Source organism: Anabrus simplex, chromosome X (genome assembly GCF_040414725.1).
Source record: "Anabrus simplex isolate iqAnaSimp1 chromosome X, ASM4041472v1, whole genome shotgun sequence".
Classification (NCBI taxonomy): Eukaryota; Metazoa; Arthropoda; class Insecta; order Orthoptera; family Tettigoniidae; genus Anabrus; species Anabrus simplex.
Genome location: NC_090279.1, coordinates 89,566,180 through 89,593,259, shown reverse-complemented (window position 1 = coordinate 89,593,259; position 27,080 = coordinate 89,566,180). Strand labels below are relative to the sequence as shown.

General features: G+C 40.4%; 1 protein-coding gene across 1 annotated transcript in view; it reads left to right on the top strand.

The window, feature by feature from the left end:
* LOC136886848 (ankyrin-3-like) overlaps positions 1 to 27,080 on the top strand; it is an 81,772-nt gene that overhangs the window by 45,916 nt on the left and 8,776 nt on the right. The window contains exon 2 of the mRNA XM_067159695.2: positions 14,567 to 14,687. Coding sequence (XP_067015796.2) covers positions 14,568 to 14,687 — 120 coding nt within the window. The 5' untranslated portion in view covers position 14,567. The remainder of the gene's footprint in view (positions 1 to 14,566; positions 14,688 to 27,080) is intronic.

Here is a 27,080-nt window from a genome sequence, read left to right as displayed (position 1 = left end):
AGTTGCTTCGTGAGAAGCCGTTCTTTTATTCAAATGGACGCTTTAAACAAAAGTAGGACATTCAAGAGATCGGGTTTCAGTTAATACGATACCGATAAAGAAAGAAGAAAAGCAAAGAAATTCCACTGATGCTAGGGATAAGTGTGTTTGATATTCTTTTTTTAAATATCAGCATTATTCTTTGTGTAGAACAAGCCTGTTATTTTTTTATGAAAGGCAATTTATTATGTTGTAGATGAAACCAGTGCTAAGAATTTATATGGCCTATCTAATGTTAACGTGGAATTTGTCAGTTCCTGGCACTTGGAGGAGAACATTTACTGTACTGTTTGTTTTGTGGACAGTTTCCTAACATTTGCTGTTTGTGTTATTGACAGTGTATATAGTTTCCCAATATTGCTTGTAACAACGGACATATTTCTTGCAGACATCAAGCTTTAATGTTCGAGTCTGTAACAATTAAGATCCCCTTGTTACTGTTATCATGGGTGTTGAGAACATAAACATATGGAATAGCCATTCCACTGGGATCACAGTCTTAGCATTGTTACAACCTTTTATACAGATCGAAATACTTCAGAAACGCTGCTGGAATCACACTGGATTTGATCTCCTATTATTACTCTCTTAATAGTGAAGTGGAATGCCTTTTGTTAGGTGATGTTAAGATATTAATGAAGTTCTCTTTATCTCTAACTTGTGGCTAAAACAGAATAGCTTACAGCTGTTTATTAGCCTACCTCACACAGAAGACAAGGCGCTGAGGGTTCACGCTGACGTCATCGACGGCCAAGCGTGGTGGGGAGACCTGCGCGTGAAGGCCGGGCGCACATTGGGACGCAGGCGAAGCAGCTAAAGCAGCGCAGCGCAGAGCAGTTTTTTGTAATCCACACAAATCATTGCACCATCGCAAGTTGACAGACAGGGCAGGACAGAGCAGAGCAGGCCGATTCTGCACCTACTTCCGCCTACCACGCGCAGTCTTCGAAACACAGTTTCCTGCGCACGTGTCACGCAGTTGGTTGAGGAATGGAGGAGAAAATTACCATAGCCGTTCGGTCTTACCATGTTTTGTACTATGTGGACTACAATGCAGTTTTTAATTTTAATTTCTGTTATGTAAATTCGGGAAATAAGGAACTACAGTCTAGGCTATAAAGAACTTTATTCACGCTGGGTACAATGGTAGTTTGGTGGAAGGCCTAAAATGTAATTCTCAAATATCTATGTAACAATCCGTGACCCAAGTTCTCGTAACATTGGGTATTTCACGTCGAGATCTAATGTTGATTATGGAGATCATCATCGCCGACTCTGCGGCCGTCATCTACCATCACATTTATGTGAAGAAATAAGGAAAGAATATAATTTACCATGTCTTGTCAAATGAAAACGTGTTCACAATAGATTGTCAATGTTGATTTATTTTAGTAGACTGTGTCTTGAGGCAACTAACAGTATAGTTGTAAATAAATGCTTTCTCCCTGTCTCTTTCTCTCTGATCCTATTTGTTACCGTGTTTTAGCGGTAGGTAGAGGTGAAAGAAGGTGCGGGTGTGAACGGGTCCCAAGCTACAAAAGTAAAATAAATTTAAAATTTAATAAGGTTATATTTTCTTTTCAAGATTAACAAATAGAACAGGTACTTAGTAGCCGAATCACAATTTGAAAAGTACAATTTACACAGTTACCCCCTTTGGGGCTTCTAGAGTCCGATACATAAGTCTTGAGCAATGAGCCCAACTTTACAATGTACACCTTTCAACAAAGGGGCCGAAAACCCCCAATCATGCCAGAAACATTTGCTTCCAATTACACCAAAAAGCCTCCTTGAGGCGCGCAGACAACACAATTTTCAAAGGGGTTACCTGCCCTAAAATAAAAGCCTGTCACAGGCCACTCCTAACTCGACCTTTAAGCTGTCCTCCAAAGACATATACACAGGGGTAAAATACCCAACCTACTGAGGCCTATTAAGCGAGAAAAGAATAATTACCTGGCCTCTAAAATATCAATTTGAGAGGAGGCGAACTTGCACTCCTAATACACTTTGCTTCCAAACCTAAGTTGGCTCTAGGCCACTGATGCAAGGGCTAATCCCATACTACAGAGGTGACTTTAGAAAAGAACAATTTACATTACATTAAGGAAGAATAGGTTGTGAAAAGATAAGTTCACCTCAAAACAATATGAGTGGGAGCTCGAGAGGGTTAAGCACTCTCTATCCCGATATGTAGCTTTAAAAGAGAATAGATGTAAAGAGAAGTTACATATTAGGAAAAGGTTACATGGTGGAAAACGCTTCGAACCCGCCGCGAGAGTTAAACTGCCGACCTAGCAAGAAAAGAAGTTATTAATAGGCCATTACCTGGTTGTTGACAGCCGCCGAAGAAAGAGGCGCTTCCCGCCTCCTGCTATGTACTTTACACACGAAAAGATGGAACAGAAGTGGCCCGGAGACCCAAAAATCAGCAGTTTAAATACTCTCGCGGAAGGTTCTAGGCGTTTCAGGAATGAGAACACCCGCCCGCAATCTCTTTATTGGCTAGGGTAAAGAAAACCCCTACACAGATGAAGAAGAAACACATTATTGGTGGAAAATTAATTAAAGAAATTCGGGATTGGCTAGATTCAAAACAAGGGGAAAGAAAGGGTTAATATTGCCAACTTAAACAATAACTGAAAGAAATTTAGCAAAGAACAAACTTTTGAAATTACATTTTCTCCCAAAAAACAGTTCTTTCACTTCACACTAGGGTGCACCGTTGTAGATCTTCGGTAGTGTCCTCTAGAAGAGAAAGTTCACACTTCTTACTACAAGCAAAACAAAAATACGTCGAAAATGACACAGTTCAAAAACTCAAAAATTTCCACGTAGTGACACCTTCTGAGAAACTTGAAAATCAATACTGTCAATAAAGTTCAGACTTCCTCCAGCAGAGGAGTTTCAACAGGCGCACATTTTAAATAAGCGGCGTGGAGGTGTACCGCCCGGTACAGACCTCCCCCCCCCCCCAAAAGTTCCCTCAAGGGGTAACACAGAAGAACATAAACTTTTGTTTGAAAATAAGGTCCAAGTTTTGATGTTGATATTGAGATAAATTGCAGAAGTATTTATGAAATTTCTTAATTGGGTTTGATTCAGTTTCAAAATTTGTAGTTGCTGGTGAAGTAAAGTCTTTACATTTGTAGAAGTTGAATTCTGAAGATAAACTTTTAATACTTAAAAGTGAAGAAAATTTTTGCAATGTCCACCAAATATTGCTGTTGGATTCCCAAGTGTAGTCATTGCTTATAGTGACTGTCCATGTAGTTGATGTAGATTAAGTTGGATGGCCAGACCGGCCGTTGCAGCTTGCGTCCACAAGGAGGCCGCTCGGACCCCTCAAGTACCCTGAGATACCGCTCGCCCGCACTATGAGGGGAGCAGAGGTGTTGAAGCACGCCGCGCCCGCGGTGAACATATACAGGCTGCGGGCAAGTAACAGGTCTTGCGCCGCACATCAGCCTTGGCCGGGAGGAGAGCTCCGGCTCGCCGTGCACATGTCGGCCTCGCTGGGGAAGAGGGGGCCCGTCCTCTGCCCCAAGTCGCTGCACGGCGCCGCGCGGCTGCGGGGGCACTGAAACATTAAAGCTAGGCGGCAGAATTGTGTTGGACTATCATCTTCTTTGAGGATACAGGCTTGTGGAGAGGTTGAGGGGCCAGCGGCGTGCAGATATCCATGTTATTCATTAAGCCACTGTGTAGAGTGGAGCAGCAGACGGGAGCGTGGTAATGGCCATGGCAAAGACAGGATGGCAGTTTAATGGTTCGGGGCAGGTTTCACAAAAATGCTTACATATAAAACAAAATCTTATAGAAGGGGCAGAATGCCTTAAAAGTGAAAACAAAAATATAACCTTCGTATTCCTTTCAAAATAATATGAAGCAAGTTAACACCGAAATTACACCGGTTTCACCTGGGACAGGTGAACCCTAAATATCCTCTCAGTGGCTGGATTACTTAATAACAATGTAACCGGCGTAAGGAAATCTAAAATGATACATGGCCCATGAAATCTGGGGGCAAGCTTGCCCGCGGGAACAAAGTTCTTGACCATTACGTGGTCACCTACCTTCAAAGGGGTAGGTCTCCGTCCACGATCGTACCTTTCCCTAACCTTTTCATGAGACACTTTAAGATTGGCTTTAGCCTTCTTCCAAAGATCTTTAATATTATCTGGGTCTATTGTCTCGGGTAGAATGTCACTCAGAGACCAGAGGTTAGAGAGCGGCGTGTTGGGAACGAACTTGAACATCAAAGAAGCTGGAGTAAACTTATGAGATTCATGAACCGCCGAATTCAACGCAAAAGCTAACCAATGCAGGGACGTGTCCCACCTGGAATGATCTTCATGATGATAGGCAATAAGCGCAGACCTGAGATTACGATTAACCCGTTCAGCCAGAGATGGTTGAGGGTAATAAGCAGAAGTAGTTACGTGAGAGATGGACAAGTCAAAACAGAATTTACGAAAAAGATTGGGTGTAAACGCCTTAGCATTATCAGACACAAGGTATTGGCACGGACCAAAAGAAGCAAAAATAGAATTTAAACAAGTAATGGTGGACTGAGCGGTAGCCAGCTTAGTCGGAAATAACCATGAAAATCTAGTAAAACCATCTACACATACAAAGATGAACTTGTTGGCATTTCCCTTTGACTGGGGGAAGGGTCCTACATAATCAATATACAGGCGTTCCATGGGGCGCGACGCTTGATGGGAAGACAAAAGGCCTACCTTGGTGGACATAGTCGGTTTACTAAGCAAACAAGATTTACAAGCCTTTACTAGTTCACGGATTTCACCGTCCATACCTTTCCAGATGAACATCTCACGAATCTTTTCACGGGTTTTAAAGATTCCAAGATGCCCCCCTAATGGGGTTTCATGATAGTATTTGAAGATCATAGGCACAAGAACAGCTGGAACGACAACCTTCATCATCTTGTCATGCCTCGAAGGGCAACATAAAACACCATTCCTCAGAACATAAGGGACGACATGTTCCCCAGAAGAAAGGGTTTCCATTATCGGAGCCAGCGTCGGATCTTCACGTTGGTATTTCTCGATATCCCTAAAGAGCATGGGAGCATCAGTTAAGATGGCATTAACATCAGATAGTATGGACTCGGAAGGTGATGAACTGTCGACCGGTTCATGGGTCTCGACGTCGTTGGAAAACATACGGCTGAGTCCATCAGCAACGACATTTTCGGTACCTCTGATATGCCTGACATCGAATTGGAAGGCAGAAATACGGATGGCCCAACGGGCTATACGACCAGTACGACGCGGCCTACCTAAGACCCAGCTTAAGGCTTGATTATCAGTCTCCAAGTCGAATTTGACATGTTCCAGATAGAGACGGAACTTTTCTAAGGCAAATAAGACTGCCAAACCTTCGAGCTCATATATAGAATACTTGGCTTCTTGAGCCGATAGAGTCCTAGATGCATAGGCGATGGGTCGCCTCCCTAGTTCAGTCTCTTGAAGAAGGACTGCGGCAACTGCTGACGACGACGCGTCAGTTTGGACAATGAATTTCTTTGAGAAATCAGGCATAGCAAGTACAGGGGCATTACAGAGAGCTAATTTAAGGTCTTCAAAAGCGGCTTGTTGAGAAGGTCCCCACTCGAATTTGATGCCTTTCCTACGAAGAAGGTTTAAGGGCGCCGCTCTATTAGCGAAGTTAGGAATAAACTTCCTGAAGAAATTCACCATACCAATGAATCTAGCGATACCTTTAATGTCCTTGGGAGGTTTAAAATCACGGATGGCCTGTGTTCTAGAATGATCGACAGCCACACCATCAGGAGACACAATATGCCCTAGGAATGACATAGAGGGCTTAGCAAAGGCAACCTTGGACAACTTAACAGTTAACCCAGCCTTACGAAGGCGATCGAGAACTTCTCGCAGATGATCTAGATGTTCTTCAAAAGTCTCTGAAAATACGACGACATCATCCAAGTAGTGGTACAAGTACTCAAATTTGATGTCGGAGAAGACCCTATCTAGTAGCCTAGTGAGTACAGCTGCCCCCGTGGGGAGCCGGAAAGGCACGCGGTTGTATTCGTATAAATTCCAGTCCGTGGCAAACGCTGTAAGGTGTTTAGACTCTTCGGCTAGAGGAATTTGATTGTAGGCCTGATTCAAATCCAAGATGGTGAAGAACTTGGCCTTACGAAACCATGAAAAACAAGAATGGAGGTCAGGAAGGGGCACGGATTGCAACACCACCTTCCGATTGAGAGCCCTGTAATCAATGACAGGCCTGAAGCCACCTTGGGGTTTCGGGACTAGGAAAATAGGCGAAGAATACGCTGACTTAGAGGGCCTAATAATACCATCCTTCAACATCTGATCGATAATTTCTTTCAGAGCCTTCATTTTAGGTGGAGACAGCCTATAAGGTGGAAAACGAACAGGAATCGAATCCGTGACCTCAATTTTGTATTCAATAAGGTCAGTAACACCAAGAGTATCCGAGAACACCTCTGGAAACGACTGACACAATTTACGAATACTATCAGCCTGCTCCTCAGGTAGATGTCTAAGGTCTAACGACATCTCATCCTGGGTAGGCGAAATAAATGAACATGACACAGAATTACACTTTAATAGTGGGACTTTACAATTAGAGGCAAATTTGAAAGTGCAAGACCTACTCTGAAGATCGAGCACAAGGCCAGTGTGAGAAATAAAGTCCACTCCCAATATAATGGGGCAAGACAAGTGCTTGGCCACGAACAATTTGATTTTCCATGTAAATTTAAAAATACGAATTTTGACATGTAAGAACCTAGAATTTCTAATGGAGATGTATTAGCCGAAACATATTTAACAGGAGAAGAGTCATAGACAGGTAGTTTACAAACAGATTTCAATTTCGAGTACCATTCAGCCGAAATAATGGAACAAACACTGCCTGAATCTAATAGAGCTGTTATAGGTTCGTTATTTACCTCAATCTTAAGAAAAGGCACAGGTGCGGGGGTATCCGCCGCAATCCTAAGACACTCTTTGGGGCATTCAAAGGACGGATTGGCAGATTGAACGTTCCCTGAATTTTCGATCTGCTTACCAGGGGCTGAGCCTCGGGAAGATGGATTAGTTGACTCAGCCGAAGCCACTAGTCACTTTTGATTGTTGTTGGAAGTTGCACCAGAAGTTGAGCAGGAGGGGGTGCTATTCGAATTGGGACAATTGTTGGCGATATGTGAGAAAGCCCCACATTTAAAACAGCCTTGTGATGAACCAGCTCCATTATTTGCCCTACTAGACTTGATCAGAGGACACTTATTGCGCAGATGGTCAGGCGACCCGCAAGCATAACATTTACGAGGGGTGACTGATCGGCGAGGTGGAGGCCGAGTATTACTAAAGGAAGGCGGGGGTTCTTTCGCGACACGCAAAGAATCGGCGTATCTAACCCCTTCCGCTGAGACGGCCAATGCTTCAAGTTCCCAGAAAGTTTGCGGGCACGCCGCGAAACACAAATATGACCTGTAGGGTGGTGAGATCCCTTCGACAATAGCTTGCACGATCTGATCCTCAGGGAAGTGGAGAGCAAACACCCTAGTATAAAACTTAATATCTTGGATGAAGTCTGCCAGGTTTTCATCCAGGCGCTGTACCCGATAATAGTACTTCTGAATAAGGGAGGACCTGGCCCTAGCCGGGATGAAGTTAGCTAACAAGTGGGCATGGAAATCCTCAATAGATGATTGCTCGGCTATGGCTCTTACTATTTTATCAGAGAGAATACCAATAGCATAAGGATAGATGATTTGCAAAATTTGACATGGAGAAAGAGAAAAAACAAGGGCATGATCCTGAAATTCAACTAAAAACCTTAAGAAAGAAATTACTTCACTGGTGGTGTTGACGGAAAACTTAGAGATACCTCTCAGCAACATTGCCAATGGATGAGGCAAGCTGCTAAACCCGGGTGACATAGTAGGTAAAGGTTTCAATGGCAAGGAAGTTAATTCAGCACGTACATTATTCAATGAGTTACGGCGTTCAGACTCGTTGTCTAATGGGGCAGAGATGGTTTGAGCAGCGACAGTAATCCTATTTACTTCTCCCTTAGGAGGCTCTTCCTCACTACCTGCATTCATCGTGGCGGGTTGATCAGTTTTGGGAGGTACTTCCCCAGTTAACAATTGAGTGACCTTACTAGACAATTCAGAAATAGTTTCAAGGAGCGTACTAGCTTCCTTCCTCTGAACGTCATTCACCTTCAGAGACAACAGATCGTTAACTCTATTTGAAAAATGAAACAGCCTGGCTTGCACACGCTTAATTTGATTAGGAGACGGATCATTTTCATCAAAAAAAACTAACTACCGATGCTAGCCCAGTAATATTCTCGACGATCGTGGAAAGAGAGTCATCAATTTCTTTCTCTCCCAAGGTGGGAATGGAAATGGACAAATCAAGGGACTCTCTAAGCTTGTTTGTGTCTACTGCAACCGTGCCTCCAGATTGCACATTTCGGATAGTTAACTCATATATCAACTCCTCCTTGCGCAAATAGTTAAGGTGGAGAACATCGCGAGGTCCGGGCATGATGAGAGAACAATTTTGAAAAACCCCCCAAAAAAAATCCAGCAACTGAGAAAATTGTTAGAGTTCGGAACAAAACAATGTTTAGCCGTCGAAAGGGGCTAAAATGAGACCCATTCAACCACGCTCTGCTACCACTTGTTACCGTGTTTTAGCGGTAGGTAGAGGTGAAAGAAGGTGCGGGTGTGAACGGGTCCCAAGCTACAAAAGTAAAATAAATTTAAAATTTAATAAGGTTATATTTTCTTTTCAAGATTAACAAATAGAACAGGTACTTAGTAGCCGAACCACAATTTGAAAAGTACAATTTACACAGTTACCCCCTTTGGGGCTTCTAGAGTCCGATACATAAGTCTTGAGCAATGAGCCCAACTTTACAATGTACACCTTTCAACAAAGGGGCCGAAAACCCCCAATCATGCCAGAAACATTTGCTTCCAATTACACCAAAAAGCCTCCTTGAGGCGCGCAGACAACACAATTTTCAAAGGGGTTACCTGCCCTAAAATAAAAGCCTGTCACAGGCCACTCCTAACTCGACCTTTAAGCTGTCCTCCAAAGACATATACACAGGGGTAAAATACCCAACCTACTGAGGCCTATTAAGCGAGAAAAGAATAATTACCTGGCCTCTAAAATATCAATTTGAGAGGAGGCGAACTTGCACTCCTAATACACTTTGCTTCCAAACCTAAGTTGGCTCTAGGCCACTGATGCAAGGGCTAATCCCATACTACAGAGGTGACTTTAGAAAAGAACAATTTACATTACATTAAGGAAGAATAGGTTGTGAAAAGATAAGTTCACCTCAAAACAATATGAGTGGGAGCTCGAGAGGGTTAAGCACTCTCTATCCCGATATGTAGCTTTAAAAGAGAATAGATGTAAAGAGAAGTTACATATTAGGAAAAGGTTACATGGTGGAAAACGCTTCGAACCCGCCGCGAGAGTTAAACTGCCGACCTAGCAAGAAAAGAAGTTATTAATAGGCCATTACCTGGTTGTTGACAGCCGCCGAAGAAAGAGGCGCTTCCCGCCTCCTGCTATGTACTTTACACACGAAAAGATGGAACAGAAGTGGCCCGGAGACCCAAAAATCAGCAGTTTAAATACTCTCGCGGAAGGTTCTAGGCGTTTCAGGAATGAGAACACCCGCCCGCAATCTCTTTATTGGCTAGGGTAAAGAAAACCCCTACACAGATGAAGAAGAAACACATTATTGGTGGAAAATTAATTAAAGAAATTCGGGATTGGCTAGATTCAAAACAAGGGGAAAGAAAGGGTTAATATTGCCAACTTAAACAATAACTGAAAGAAATTTAGCAAAGAACAAACTTTTGAAATTACATTTTCTCCCAAAAAACAGTTCTTTCACTTCACACTAGGGTGCACCGTTGTAGATCTTCGGTAGTGTCCTCTAGAAGAGAAAGTTCACACTTCTTACTACAAGCAAAACAAAAATACGTCGAAAATGACACAGTTCAAAAACTCAAAAATTTCCACGTAGTGACACCTTCTGAGAAACTTGAAAATCAATACTGTCAATAAAGTTCAGACTTCCTCCAGCAGAGGAGTTTCAACAGGCGCACATTTTAAATAAGCGGCGTGGAGGTGTACCGCCCGGTACACTATTAATGAAAACTACGAAACAAAAATTAAAGAGAATGCAGTTTCCGATCATTTATGTCTTCTACTGTTTTATCATGCCTGAGTCTTACCCGGACGCCTCGGGTTCGATTACCGACTAGGTCAGGGATTTTTAGCTGGCTTGTTCGAGCTCCACCCAACCTACGTGATTAGTATTGAGGAGCTATCTGACGGTGAGACAGCGGCCCCGGTCTAGAAAGCCGAGAATAACAGCGAAGAAGATTCGTCGTGCTGACCACACGACCCCTCGTAATCTGCAGGCCTTCGGACTGAGCAGCGGTCGGTTGGTAGGCCAAGGCCTTTCAGGGCTGTAGTGCCACTGGGGGGGGTGTATACTGTTTTATCGTACCAGCTATGATAACGGAGATAGATATTAATGAATTTACCGAGGAAGTTGGCCGTACGGTTAGGGTCACCTTGCTATGAGCTTGCATTCGAGAGATAGTGGGTTGGAAGAACACTGTCGGCAGCCCTGAAGAGGGTTTTCCGTGGTTTTCCATTTTCACACCAGGCAAACTGAATTTAGACTTTTGTTGCTTTGTCCATACGAACGCCGAACATCGTAACATGGAAATATTGTTCAGTGTTGTAAACTGGTGGTTTTTATTGGGATTGTCTTAAAATGTACAACTGCGTGGTCACCTTGTTACAATTTGTTTTACGTCGCACCGACACAGATAGGTCTTACGGCGACGTTGGCTAAGAAAGGCCCAGGAATGGGAAGGAACTACCTTTAGTCTTAATGAAAATGCGAAACGACGGAAAAACATCTTCAAGGCTGACGACAGTGGGGTTCCAACCCACTATCTCCCGGATGCGAGCTCACAGCTGCGCGCCCCTAATCGCACTGCCAACTGGCCTGGACGCGTGGTCATCAGCACAAGGTAAATGAGAAAAAATCATGAATGCTTGAGGAATAAGAAAATAAGCCCCTTTACGCTGCATGCCCCAATATCACAGAGTCTGAAGAAAACATGTTAATTCCTTCTGCAAACCGACGAGACCCTGCGTGGCAATGTGCGCTCACATGCACTTCGCAGTTTCGTCAGCCGCGCGCTGTCCTGCTCTGCGACCAACTGCTTCTCAATGTGCGCCCGGCCTAAAATAACTCTAACTACCTTGGAACTTAGCATAATAAAAAAGACTGTGCAAGGTATTGACAAGGTGGAACTATATGACCAAACACAGTAGAGACAATGCGTGACACTTCCGGATTAAGCCTTGTTACAATGGGAGACAATTCGCAAGTGGCGCTCCTAGTGGCGTGACCTGAAAATTCGCGCTAAATTCAAATATCAATGGAAATGTATATACGAAAATGGATAAATAAATTTCGCCTAGAAAGAAAGTGTTGCTAAAATATTGACTTCAAAGTTGCTAAAGCAATTCTGGATGCATGAATGAAAAATTATTTAACAGGTTATTTAAAGACTGAAATTAGACATACTGTATAATCAAGATGTGAAATGGACTGCTGTTATGCATTACTTTTTTTAGCTTTATCATACCTGCCTGAACTTTCACGCCTAGATTTGTCTTCTTTTCTCATTTAAAAGCACTGCGCATTACATTAAGACACTTGTCAATAAAAATATTGGCACATTCCTTACACACATGATTCAATGAATTTACATTTAAGAGCTGGACAATTTTCCTTTTAACTTGAAGCCTACTAACAGAAAGAAAAATCTATAAATTTTGCCGCAAAAACATTTAAATTTTCCCTATATGCAATACTTGCCATTACATTAGGGTAAAGCAAATTTGCATCATCACATTTCTTAAATCACCCATATTTTCCTCAGTGCTTGACAACGTTTTACGGCATTCTAAATGGGGTAACTTGGAACACAACCAGCCACGCACATATGCATATGTATTTTCCTGAATTAAATCAAACCCCACAGATCACACCTACAAAAACACATCGGTATTGAAGGTTAACTGCTGCACTAATACAATAAAATAAGCTTATTATATTTTAAGCCAGTTAAAATGTGGGTCGCGCAGGTCAGAAGTTTAGGAAGTAGGCCTTCTATAAAAATATCTTTGTAACTGGAAGAATGTATATGCAAACACAGTATTTACTTACATTTTCTTTTCACGCGGGAAATGGAAGAAAGACTGCGAATCCTTCTGCACTTCATAGTTATTGCAGCCAAACGCAGCACATATCTTTCCACTCATATTGACAGGAGATATAAAGGAATGATGCACGCTACTATTTACTTTTGTCAACTTAATGCAAACGCATAAATAACTCCAAAAACGTCACAAACAAATACACGTGCTCTTGTGACAGAATCAGTAACTCTCAGATCACTCCGCCAAACAGAGCTCTAATCGCTGTCCCTCGATATCTCGCAGAATGTCGCGTATTGTCTCTACTGTATTTGATATGACTTAATTGGTTAGGTGATAGATTAGTTTGAGTCAATACGGTCCCAAATAAATCAAACCATAATAAATTCAATACTTCCATTCAAAATCATACTCTCGAGTTCAACATAACCTTTAAAACTCAATGCGGACCTAATTTACGCGGTACCGGTAAACGACTTCCAGAAACATTCTACAAACAATACGAGGTGACTAAATTACAGTGGAGAATAAGGAAGGGATTTTGTTGTTATAATGGGCGCTTTTGTATCAGATGTGTTTTATTTAATCACACTAGAGAATTAAAAACTACACATGGTCGATTGTTTGGTTTGACGTACCGGTATTTTGTCAGATATTTTCCGATGATCTTCGCTGATCAAAGTTGCTGACCTGAAATAAGTTTTCACGGTAACACTGAACGTAAATTATCACGATTTTTAATTCATGTAATTAATGTTTGAAACCGGACCCAATGTCCAGCTTGCCTGCCTCTCACCCAGAGACAGCGGGTTCGATTCCTGACCACGTCAGTCAATTTTACCGGTATACGAGGTGGTGGTGGAGGTGGTGATTGTTGAAGAAGAAGTATAACACTAATCACAGAGAAAAATGGAAGGGCTCCGACACTTCCAAAATTTAATGATTCGGCCAAAGAAAGACAAGGTCTACGAGGGCGTGAAAATGAAAGAATCCCTAGGTCTCCATACGTAATACCGTCGGGGCTGTAAAAGAACAAGAGTTGACGAAGAGAGGTCGGATGGGTGTTATTCTACCGCCCCCACCCACAGGGGAAACCAAGCTGGTTCTTAGTTGAGTCGCTTATGTGATTACAATTAATTGAGGAGCTATCTAACAGCGAGATGGCACCCCAGCTCTAGAGAGCCAGAGGACTCGTCACACTGACCATGCATCACCTCGTAATCGGTAGGTCATTAGGCTGAGCAGCGATCGCGTGGTAGGCCAAGGCCCCTTAGGGGCTTAGTGGTGTCTTTAAGATTATAATTATAGGCCTACTACTTATTTCATTATAGTGATATTTAGCCAAATTGTTGATACCGGTAGTTTAAATTCATTTCTGGATTTTCAGTTTTCCCATATTGTACGATTTTCCCCTCGTGGTTCCTCCAAAATTGAAGAATCGAGGTTCTACTGCATTTATCATCTTGTTGGTGAACATCAAACCTGTCTTTACTGCATTCATTCTTCACATGAGTTCCATATTCATAACTGTATTTATTTGTGCACTGGACACACCACAATGTTGCACTTAAATCTTTTGGATACATTTTGTTTGCTTAATGGACGCATTTTGTTTTCAGCAAACATTGCCGTAGGAATATTTAAAAATCTTCGAATCAGATGGATTGTAAAATACAATAAAATGACTGTAGACTCTTTTGTGCTGACAACACATTACACTTTTCCCGAAGGATAGCAGTTATTGCCATAGTGTGTGAGTAAAAGGGATGGCAGTGTTTAGTGTTTTTAGAGTGTGTGTAATATTTATTTCTGATGATGAAATATGAAGAAGGGAGTAGCCATGTTTTTAAATAAATTTGCATGAAAACTCTGATTGGGATCGCTATTGACACAGAATACACTCAACAGGAAAAACCCAGTGTTGCTGAAGTGCCTGCAGTAATTTCTTGTAGTGATGAGCAGAGTTTCCTAGTAGCCAAGGAGAAACCCATATTACTCTGTTATCTGATGAAATTGACTAGCAGGCATCCTCAATGGCATCATGCCCTCACACAATAGCTGTGGGAAACTTTTTCATTACTGATATTCCTTGCACAAAAGCCGCATGCTAGAGTTTTGTTATAAAAATTAGGGAAACAATGCATAGATTACACAGATAAATATGGAGTTTTTAGTGTCAGTTTCCTACTGTTATCCTGTACGTCCACCTGTTTTTGTTACAGAATGAGTCATTCCACTCCGATATTACTCCCTGCCAAGGAGTCTCCTAGAGGCCTGTACACAGTAATTTCCACGTTACTACTTATAGGAGGCATCGAACCTAATCCTGGGCCTGCCTTTGAGGTAAATTAAATATTCTCTCAATCTTGTACAACTAACAGCTTCATGCTGGAAGTCTGCAACACACATTATTCTATGATCCTTTAGTTTTAGAAAAAATTGAGCATTGCCCCAGATGAATATTGACTATGTATACAGCATGCAAATACAAATTTCAGAATTTTTAAAATCTATTTAATTTGTCAACTGTCAAGACCTTGAAATGCTTGAAAAGGAGAGTAGCCACTAGGCTTATCAAAAAACTCTGGTTTTCTTTAATCCTTACATCATCTGATGATGTCAACAAATTTTTTGGGAGGGATGACACTTGTTTCTTGATGATGATGATGATGATGATGATGATGCTTGTTGTTTTGAGGAGCCTAACATCGAATGTCATCGGCCCACTTGTTTCTTGATCCCGTATTGAGGTGATACCAAACAATTCTTGATGATGATAAATATTGAAGATAATCCCTCAATGGTAGAGGATCTGTTGACCAAAAATAAACAAAAGAAAATGTGTTACGCCTTGTCTTAAGTATCATTTTGCAGTTCCAGCTTCCTGGGTACTGTTGGCAAGCCTATTCCATTCTGTCTTATTGAGATACTTTCTGTTCTTAATGATGTCCTCCAGTGTCTTTCCCCTATCTTCAATTTCCATCTTCACGATGTCCATCCAGTGAGTTCTTAGTCTTCCCACCATCAGCTTCCCTACCACATGTCTCTCCAAGTTAACATAAGCTGTTCTTGTTGGTTCTATCCTTATTACATGCCAGAACCACCTAAATCTGCTTGCTGACATGATCTAACAATGTCTCAATCCCAGCTTCTTTTCTAACAATGTCGTTCCTTGAATTGTCCAGTTTTGTTTTTTGAGTTGTGGACCTCAGGAACTTCATCTCAGATGTCTGCAACTTTGAATCCTTCTTAATGAAGATGCAGGTTTTTATACCATAGGTTAAAATCTGAATGAAGTAGGTGTACTGATTGAATATCACCAGTTTTGATTTTGCTGATTATTTGGGATCTCAGAGGAGTGTTCATACTTGCTGGTAAAAGTGAGAGCTCTTCTGCACTCTATTTTCTACCTCTTATGTGGCTACCTTCCAGTGGATAGTTTTTTAGCATTATGTTCACTGGTTGTCCCTGTCAGTATATTATCATCACTACTATTCTGTGTTCACTTATCTTGAGATTGAATTCCTGGAACTTAACCTTCCATTCATTGAGTCTCAACTGTACTTGTTCCTCAGTTTCTCACCAGATCGTAATCTCAACAGCAAAAGTCACTGCATTTAGTTCACTACAGGTTTTCTTGATGTTCTTCATGATACCATCCATGATGGTGATAAACAGAAATGGTGATAATGCACGGCCTTGCTGGACTCCACTTTTGATTTGGAGCCAGGATGAATGTCCATCACCCAATCGCACACAGCTGGTTCAGTGCTCATATAGCATCTGAACTTTCCTCACCAGTCCTTCCAGCATATTTTTCTCTCAGGCTTTCCCATATCTACTCTCTTGCAATGCTGTCATATGCTTTCTCAGTATCAAAGAAAGACATGAACAGTTCTTTGCTTTTATCGCTATATTTCTCCATTAACATACGGACACTGAAGACTAGGTCTGTTGTGGACCTATTAGGCCTGAAGCCATACTCTCCCTCTTCTAACTGTGGCTCTAAGATGACTCATAATCTGCTCTCAGCTCATGAGAAAGGAGTGTTAATCCGCAGTGGTTGAAGCATTTTTGGCGATTTCCTTTCTTAAGCAGGAGAATAATGACACCCTGCTCCTATCAGCAGGTACCTTGTCATCCTTCCAAACTGTATTGAGCACCCTGTGTAGCCGCTGTAAACCATGGACTCTTCCTGCTTTAATCAACTCCCTGCTGATTTCAATTCCTGTGGAGTTCCCTTGCAGTATCTTAAGGGCTGCTTCTGTTTCTGCCCATGTAATGGGAGGTTCCTCTGTATAGGTTTCAACAATTGTTCTCTGATCTGCTTCTGTCCTTTTCAATTAGTGATGCAAATGATTCCTCAGAAACTCTCTGATGTCCTATTCAGTGGCGGTTGGTGATATTTTACTCTGGTAGGGCTGTGTTACCATCACTTTCCCCTCACCAATCGGTCAAGTTCTCACTGACCAGCACCATGATACTTGTAGATGGGTAATAATAATAATAATAATAATAATAATAATAATAATAATAATAATAATAATAATAGTAATAATTGTTCCAGGATATCTGTGGAACAGCAGAGGTGAAAGAAGGTGCTGGGATGAATGGGTCTAACTACAGAGTCAAAGTTAATTTACAATTTCAACAAGGTTATATTTTCCAAAAAACATTAGCAATTTGATAGCTTTTCACTTTAGGGAAATTACAAAGACATAGCAATCTAAAAACAAAACTTAGAAGGATCCAAAAATTTTAACTCTCTTGGGCTACAAGCCCCTAGTTTTACAATTTCGAGCTCTTAGCTCAACGTCCACATTTCTTCAAGGGCAGAAATCCCTTAATAACATGGAGCACTTGCTCCCACTTTACAAAGTCAAGCCTCCCAGAGGCATTCTTACAACACCGCTGACCCGCTCTCAGATTTCCAAGCCTCTTAAAGGCAATACCAGACTTTACAATTAATTGCCATCAAGGCACAACTTACATCAATAACATGGGGGTATCTTGTACCCAACCTACTGGGCCTTAGCAGAACAAGAACACATTAAGTAAATGGCCCGAAATACCAAAATGAGTGGAGGCGTGTACTTGCACTCCTAAATACTCATTCTAAAACTTAAAAGGCACTAGGCCAATGAAAGAGGGGCTATTCCCAAACTACGGAGGTGACTCGTATAAGAATAATTTAAGAAATTACGGAAAAGGAAAAGACCAGTTACAAACGTAGTCACCTCAAACCAATGTGAAGGGGAGCTTGAGAGGGTACAGCTCTCTCTATCCCTGATTTACAGTTAAAGATATTTACATAAACCGGCAGAAAATTACATTACAGGAAAGTAGGTTACATGGTAAAAGTTTCGGACCTTTCCTGTGGGTTAAACTGCTGAGCTAGCAAAAAATAAAGATGTTAAACGGCCATTACCTTGCTGAGGAACTGCTGCCTGATGAAAGAGGCACCTCCCGCCTCCTTCTTCACATACCACACTTAGTTAGATGTTGATCAAGTGGCCAAGAGAAGTGAAAATCCGCAGTTTATAAACCCTCAGGGAAAGTTCGAGACTTTTCATGAATAATTAAGCCACACCCTCTCAGTTTTATTGGTAGATGAAAAGTTACACACAAAATCGAAGAAGGAATACGTGATTGGTTGGAAATTAATTACAGAAATTCGGAATTGGCTGAATTCAAAACTGGCGGAAAGGAAAGATAAATATTGCCAACCCAAAGATGAATGAACAAAATTTAGTAAAGAAAAAACTTATGAATACAAAATTTCTTCAAAAAAGTTCTTTCACTTCAAACCAGGCTGCATGATCATAGTTTTTGTGGTGACATCTATGAAAGAATGTCCACACTTCTTGATCAATGGAAAACAAAAAAGTTGAAATTCACACATTACTGGCAACTTCATAACGACAAAATTACGGTAGTGACATCATCTGAGGAAAAGTTTAAGTAGGTCTAGTTCCAAGTTCAGTGTTTCTCCTGTAGAGGAGGTTTTAATTGGGGCAGGATTTAAATGTGCAGAGTAGAGGTGTACCTCCTGGTACAATAATAATAATAATAATAATAATAATAATAATAATAATAATAATAATAATAATAATAAGAAGAAGAAGAAGAAGAAGAAGAAGAAGAAGAAGAAAAAAAAAGAAGCAGAAGAAGAAGAAATAGAAGAATAAGAAGAATAAGAATAATAATCCGATGGCACTAGCTGAATATAAATCTGCTTGCATTAGAACATTAATTAATGAATTAACTACACTACAATGGCATTTATAGCACACACATTAGTAGGCTGACAGCTAATGCAATCTCGACTATTATGGAACTGCACTGTTTCACTGATCACAATCGCGAGTGATAATAACAACATTCATGAAAAGAAATAAACAGTGCACTACCGAATTTCTCTCTCCTTGTTCAAATTTTAAAGCATGAGAATGTATTTAACAGTTTGATCACAGTACAAATAGTGCCGTCACATTATGATTGCATTTTCAATCTTTATTTTAGCTTCTTTATAGAACTGAATTGTTTAAATTGTCACTATAATGGAATTTATTGTTTTGTAAAATGTTTTTGAAGTAATGTCTAACAACAGTTAATATAAGACGTGGGGGAAGAAGCCTAGGTACATTGCAAAGTGTTGGCGATGCGATGAGGGCTCCGCCGTTCAGCACTTACACCCGCCTGCGCTCATCCTTCCCCTGACAATCCCACATCGTTCTTCCAGACTCCTCCCGCACCCCGCACACTTGCAAACTGTGGGACCTGCTCAGGGCTCTGCTGTCACAGTCCGAACGCCTCACGACTAAAGAGAAAACATCGGGCGTGCTGGACAGCGGCCACGGCTTGAAAGCCGTTGCCATTTTCTTGAAAATAGAAGAGCAAAATGTTTACAGCCGAAATAATAAAGATAACATTGTATAACTGAACAGCACCCCACTATAAGTTCGACTTCGATACATTTGTCCATATCTTTATGTAATCAATTACAGAGTGAAATAACGTTATGTGTTTTTGAAAAGGCGGCAGGGCGGCGCCCAAAAGCTATTTATGCACGAACTGCCACTGGTCCTATTCTTTCCTGGCCAGGTTTCCATTAGGATCCTCACTTGCTTTGATGGTTACAACTGAATTCCTTTTGTTCTTGATCATTCTGAACAATAGTCTCTGCTGTCTTCCTCCAGTTTTTAAGTAAATTTCTCACAGCACTTTATCTTCTACTACACTTTTTTTTTTTTTTTTTTGCTAGTTGCTTTACGTCGCGCCGACACAGACAGGTCTTATGGCGACGATTGGACAGGGAAGGGCTAGGAGTGGGAAGGAAGCGGCCGTGGCCTTAATTAAGGTACAGCCCCAGCATTTGCCTGGTGTGAAAATGGGAAACCACGGAAAACCATTTTCAGGGCTGCCGACAGTGGGGTTTGAACCTACTATCTCCTGAATACTGGATACTGGACGCACTTAAGCGACTGCAGCTATCGAGCTCGGTCTACTACACTTTATACTCTTAAATTCTTATATCATCATTTAGAATTTCAGTGCCCGTGTAACTATTCATGTTGTATATTTTGGGTTTATGCCATGTAATGAACTATATAAACACTCTCAACACGTTTCTAAAGGAACCTTCTCTTTCTTTATCAGGAGACAACAGAGAAATGAAACATGACACATCAAAGGTTGCTAGGAGAAAGCAACAAGGAACTTAAAATGGTGCCCTAAGATGTAAAAGGGACACCATTTTAGTCCCATGCTAGAGACAACGAATGGTAACAGTAAAGCATCATTCAGTAATGGTTCTGATAATAGGTAGCCATGATTCACTGAGGTTGTAGCCTGTACCGCAGTTGAAATTATCTGGGTGTTAACATATTTGAACCACCTCCCTGATGATTCTTGGCTTATTGTTTTATATGAGCAAGAACATCCACTTCTTGGAACATGACATTATGACCAGGTGTTAAGGCTTGATCAGCAACAGCTGATTTATCAGGTTGGTTGAGTCTGATACACCTGGTATGTTCTTGTGAACTCTTGCCTTTATAATCCTCTCATTGATGTAGTGAGTCTCTGTAATGCCATCCAACTCTTTTGCCAATATCAGTCCTATTCCATTTCTCATCTGTCTGTTGTTACCATTCCAGTAAAGGGTATAGTTCTTCTCAACTCCTTCTCCCCTTTACCCTTTAGTTCTACTGAGTCCTAGCATTGATATTTTCCTTCTTCTTGATGTCTACCAGCTCATCACATTTCCCAGTCAAACTCAGTACATTGATTGTCCCTATTCGAGAGTGTTGTCTTCTCCAAGGCTGTTGCACAATTGCAAGGTCTAGCCTATCATCAGGCTCTTAGCCATCTCCAGGTGCTGTTGTCTGCTCAGAGTTCTCTGTTTGCATCTGAGTCTCATATAAGTTTTGGTCTAAGTATAACTGTAGATAACTTATCTTTCTAATGTAAGATGGGATGGTTTCCTGTACCTTAGTTTTTCTTATGGTTGAAAGTTGAAGCAGTTGACAGTTGAAGCAGGGAGATCTAGTGGATGATTTGTGAGTTTCTCTAAAGTACCATAATTGAAAAGGGGTGGAATGTTGTGACTTAAAGTTAGAAGAAATCCTTCGTAGGTCTTGCAGCTTAACCTGCCTTATGTTAGTCTAAGGAGTCCCTTTGACGTAACAAATGTTTATGGAATTCATTTTGATATACATTAGCAAGCGATATTTGCAGGTTTCTAGGGCTTTAAAAGCTTCAGACAGGCAGGAAGTAGTCAATATCAATCAGTTTCAATATCCTGTAGATTGTCATAATACCATAGAGACTGTCAGTATCTGGAGGGTCTTTACTGATATGTGGCATACTCTACTTTTGAACATTCTTCTTAGAATGCAGATCTGTTAACCGGCTGTTGGTGGTCTACAGAAGAATTTCTTTTTTGTGCCTAGAGTATTGAACCATATCTCCAAATTTTTTAGTGAAGTCGTCGTAGATCTTTTTTGTCCATGACTGCCAACTGATTTCCTTCTAATTATTAACTGAAGAGGTCCTAACCTCTCAGAATGTCTTGTTATGTGTCTTAGATATTGATGTTTTTCTTAACCATTATTAATAACTTCTACATACTTCCTGTGTCTCTGTATTACTTCATGAACTGTTAGATGGTTTGTCTATGGGATTTATAATGTGCATCTGTAGACTCCAGGGGCATAGCCAGTGAGGGGTTACTGGGGGTCAACCCCCCCCCCTTCCATAAGTTTGATACAAAAAGGAAAATAAACAAAACTGACAATAAACTATAAACTAAGTAAACATTCAGAGATGCAATTGTAGAACCAACAAATCTGTTGAATCTATTTCCTAAGAAGCCTCAAAAGTTGGATTTCTGATCGTAAACTGAACATCCATTCATCGTGAAACTGTTGACGTTGATAATATTTTGTAGTGTACTGCAATAATTCTCTTGTATCAGTGTCCTTACGCATGTGCCTTCGTTGTCTTCTATCATAATTTTGTAACTGTAATCCTCATCGACCGATAATTACTGGTAGACCCACATCTGAAATGCTAATACTTGCTGTGCCTATGTTTCTACACCATGTAGTGATGAAGACATAGTACCGGTATTTGACCAATCAAAGCTTAATCTGGGTGTTCACATGGTTACTTTTTGTATTTAACTGACTGTGTGATTTAACTGTCTATTCAGCATTTGGTTTTGACTCATTGGTCTCACTGCAATTCCGGATCACCCGTGACAGAGGTAGAACATGCCCCTGGCTCTCCGTCCATTTCTAAAAATTAAGTTTAATATTCTGATCGTGCATATAGCTTCCTATGTATTTAAAATTCCCTTTCTCAGTTTTGGTACCATTTGGAAATAATGTCCCTAAAATGTTCTCTTGTTTACCATTGACTATAACTTCTGTCCTTTTCACACCGATTTTTAACCCATACAATGTAATTCCAATATATTTACCATCAGTTGCTATAGACCATCCAAGGAGTCAGCAAATACAACTGTATTGTCTGAATACCTGATATTGAGATGCTCACTCAATAAGAGTTCCCTGGCCCTCATCTACCAAGGCCTCCCTGAATAAGATTACTGGAGACAAAACGCACACTTGTCTTCACCAGACTGGATGGCAACACTTGCTGAGTGTTATTTCCATCACTTCTTATATCAACAGTTGACTTCAATGTAAGTTCTGAGAAATACTTATATCCTTATCATCAGTTCCAGTTTTGTTGAGGATATGTATCAATGTACAGGGTCAAAGGCTTTCTAATAATCTATGAAGCAAGCAAACATTTCACCATGCCTGGCAACTCTAATGATTTTAGACCATTACCCCCCCCCCCCCCCCTTCTCACTTAATGTATTAATTTTCCTGATTTCTCCAAAAATATTGTGCATAATTTTGGATTAAAAGTGTGAATGAAAAAGTAGTCATCCAACAAACGGATTGAAATTGATTTCACATGTTTTAAAGTGTTTTGATCACACAGTTGGGCATTGTATTGATCATTTTTGACAATTGTCGATAACAGTGTAGCTTTCTCCTGCATCCCGTTTAGTTGGTGTCCAACGTCCTTGAAATGATCGATGGTTAATTTAACATTTGTTATAGAAAGTTTTGCATAATAGCCTGTGGTTCATAGGTAGTTTAGGCTGGAGATATTGTATCATCTGCCTCACATGTGAAATAACGATTTGTGTACCGTATAATTTACATGGTGATGGTAATAATAGGTCGGTAAGCTATTTCGATTTTTGTCCTCAGTGATTTTTTGGTTCCTCTGTATTATCGCGAAGAAATAAGACGTGACATTTAAAGATGTGTACGAAGATACCTTTCCTTATATTACTGAGCTTTTATTTACAATTTGTTTTAAGTCTCACCAACACAGATAGGTCTTATGGCGATGATGGGATAGGATCGGATTAGGAATGGGAAGGAAGAAAACATGGCCTTAATTAAAATTAAGATACAGTCCTGATATGAAAATGGGAGACCTCGGAAAACCCTCTTCGGGGCTGCTGACAGTGGAGTTTAAACCCTTGATCTCCCGAATACAAGGTGATAGCTACGTGACCCGAACCACGCAGCCACTTGCTCGGTATATAGCTGAGACAAGAAGAAGCTTGACATTGTCATTTTGTAGTGTTTATAAGTGTGATTTCAGTACTGCATCTCGCATGAGGGGAAACATATTGACAACGCTCAGTGTGTCGGAAGGAAAAAGAAACTTGATTTCAAGTGTAAGGAAGAAGGCATTGGCAGTACAACAGAAGTGTTATTGTTGACATCTAACGCAAGACAATGAGAGCTCCTCCTATAGTTATGCGAGAAAGTGTTTTATAACTTCGTGTGATTATATAATCTTCAATTTCCCTTTCAACAGAGATTTTTATGAATGCAGAACATCGACAATATTAGTGAAACATCATTTTTAGAAATTAAGTTTTTCCTAGTATTCTAACCAACACACAAGCCAATTGCTCTATATTCCCAATTCCATAAAGTGCAACTTAAGGATGTGACATCTATTCTGGTAGAAGTGGGGGCACTGGTAGGCCAGATGAAATGACTCGAGAATGAGAAATTGTCTAAGGTGATGCTTTCCCTTTGGACCATTCCACATAGTAATGCACGTCCAGTCAGAAAAACAAGAACACAGTTCAGGTCATCTGTCTCTGACAAGACCTTGGATAAACTTATAACACTGAAGTCAATTCAGAAAAGAATATGTTTTCAGCAAGAATGCAGCATGTCCCTTTTGAAGAGGGAAAAATCAGCAACAATCACCTGCAACAACAACCAATAATGTGATCTGCTATACACTACAATCAATCAATCAATCAATCAATCAATCAATCAATCAATCAATCAATCAATCAATCAATCAATCAATCAATCAATCCTGATCTGCATTTAGGGCAGTCACTCAGGTGGCAGATTCCCTATCTGTTGTTTTCCTAGCCTTTCCTTAAAAAATTGCAAAGAAATTGGAGATTTATTGAACATCTCCCTCGGTAAGTTATTCCAATCCCTTAGCACATGGGGCGAAACGCTGGCAACCAGGAATGAGTTAGGTGGCAAATTTATAATGTCCAATAATGGACCATTTATATTGGTATTACATACCATTTAGTCGAGCAGCTCGTCTCCTTTCTCCCAAGTCTTCCCAGCCCAAAATTTGCAACTTTTCTGTAACGCTACTCTTCTGTCAGAAATCGCCTAGAACAAATCGAGCTGCTTTTCTTTGGCATCCTGGTGAGGGTCCCACATACTGGAACCATACTCTAGTTGGGGTCTTACCAGAGACTTATATGCCCTCTCCTTTACATGCTTACTACAACCCCTAAATACTCTCAAAACCATGTGCAGAGATCTGTATCCTTTATTTACACTCATATTTATGTGATTACCCCAATGACAATCTTTCCTTATATTAAGACCTAGGTATTTACAATGATCCCCAAAGGGAAATTTCACCCCATCAACACAGTAATTAAAACAGAGAGGACTTTTCCTATTTGTGAAACTCACAACCTGACTTTTGACCCCGTTTATCATCATACCATTGCTTACTGTCCATCTCACAACATTGTTGAGGTCATTTTGCAGTTGCTCACAATCTTGTAACTTATATATTACTCTGTACAGAATGATATCATCTGCAAGAAGCCTTATCTCTGATTCCACTTCTTAACACATATCATTGATATATATGAGAAATCATAAAGGTCCAATAATACTGCCTTGAGGAATTCCCCTCTTAATTATTACAGTTTCAGATAAAGGCTTCGCCTACTCTAACTCTCTGAGTTATATTTTTCAGAAACATAGCCACCCATTCTGTAACTCTTTAGTCAAGTCCAATTTTGCTCATTTTTGCCAGTAGTCTCTTATGATCTGCCCTATCAAATGCCTTAGCTAGGTCAATCATGATACAGTCCAATTGACCTCCTTAATCCAGGATATGTGCTGTACCTTGCAGGAATACTACAAGTTGAGCTTCATTGGAATAACCTTTGCTAAACCCAAGCTGCCTTCTATCAAATCAGTTCTTAATTTTGCAAACTTGTCTTATATAATCAGAAAGAATGCTTTCCCAAAGCTTACAGGCAGCACATGTCAAACTGACTGGCCTGTAATTTTCAGCTTTATGTCTATCACCCTTTCCTTTATACACGTGGGCTACTATGGTAACTGTACATTCATTTGGTATAGCTCCTTTATGCAAACAATAATCAAATAAGTACTTCAGATATGGTACTATATCCCAACCCATTGTCTTTAATATATCCACTGGAACCGTACAAATTCCAGCTGCTTTTCTAGTTTTCAACTTTTGTATCTTACTGTAAATGTCATTGTTGTCATAGGTAAATTTTAATCCTTCTTTAGTATTAGTATTAGTCACCTCCTCTCTCTGGACATTATCCTTGTAACCAACAATCTTTACATACTGCTGAATGAATACTTCTGCCTTCTGAAGATCCCCGCATACACACGCCCCTTGTTCATTAATGATTCCTGGAATATCCTTCTTGGAACCTGTTTCTGTCTTACGGTACCTATACATACCTACTCATCCATTTTTTACTAAAATGTGTGTGGCCACCAATTATGCTGCCATCATGTTATCCTTAGCTGACTTCTTTGCTAGATTCAGTTTCCTAGTAAGTTCCTTCAATCTCTCCTTACTCCACAGCAATTTCTAACTATTTCTTTCCAACCTGCACCTCCTTCTTAGTCTCTTTACTTCTCTGTTATAATATAGTGGAACTTTACCATTCCTTACCACCTTTAAAGGTACAAACCTATTTTCACATTCCTCAACAATTACTTTAAACCCATCCCAGAGTCTGTTTACAGTTTTATTTACTATTTTCCACCGATCACAATTATTTTTCTAAAAACTCTCTCATGCCTGTTTTATCAGCAATATGGTACTGCCTAATAGTCCTAATTTTAATACCTTCCTTTTTTCACATTTATTTTATCTACTACAAAAAGAGCTTCATGATCACTAATACCATCTACAGTATTGCTTCGGTTTCTCTATAGAGCTCATCTCGTTTTACTAGCACCACATCCAGAATATTCTTCCCTCTCGTTGGTTACATCACTTGATGAATCAGATGCCCTTTTCATATTAACTTATTTGCCATTTGTTAGTCATGCTTCCTGTCATTCGCATTACCTTCCTTATTGACATTTGGTAAATTGAGATCACCTGCTACAATCACGTTCCTTTCCTTATCTTTCCCACATAGCTGATTATCTTATCAAACAATTCTGAATCAGCGTCTGCGCTACCCTTTCCCAGTCTGTACACTCCGAAGATATCAAGTTGCCTATTATCTTTAGAGATGAACCTTACACCTAGAATTTCATGTTTGTCATGCTTAACTTTTTCGTAACTTGCAAATTCTTCTTCCGCTCCCCCTCCTACTATTCCTATCCTGTCTCTACGATACATCCTCGAGTTACATGTAACTAATCTCATGTTTAGACCCATATTGAAATTTGCTATTTGGAAAGGTGGAATAGAAAAATGAAAAATACAAATCTGTATGCAAATTACACCCTCCAGTTCCATGAGAAAATTTCTGCATCCATTATATCATTTCTCAGTCGTGATTCAACTCCTATTACAATATCTGGTAAGTATATGTCTATTAAATTACTTAATTCAATTTGTTTCTTTACAATA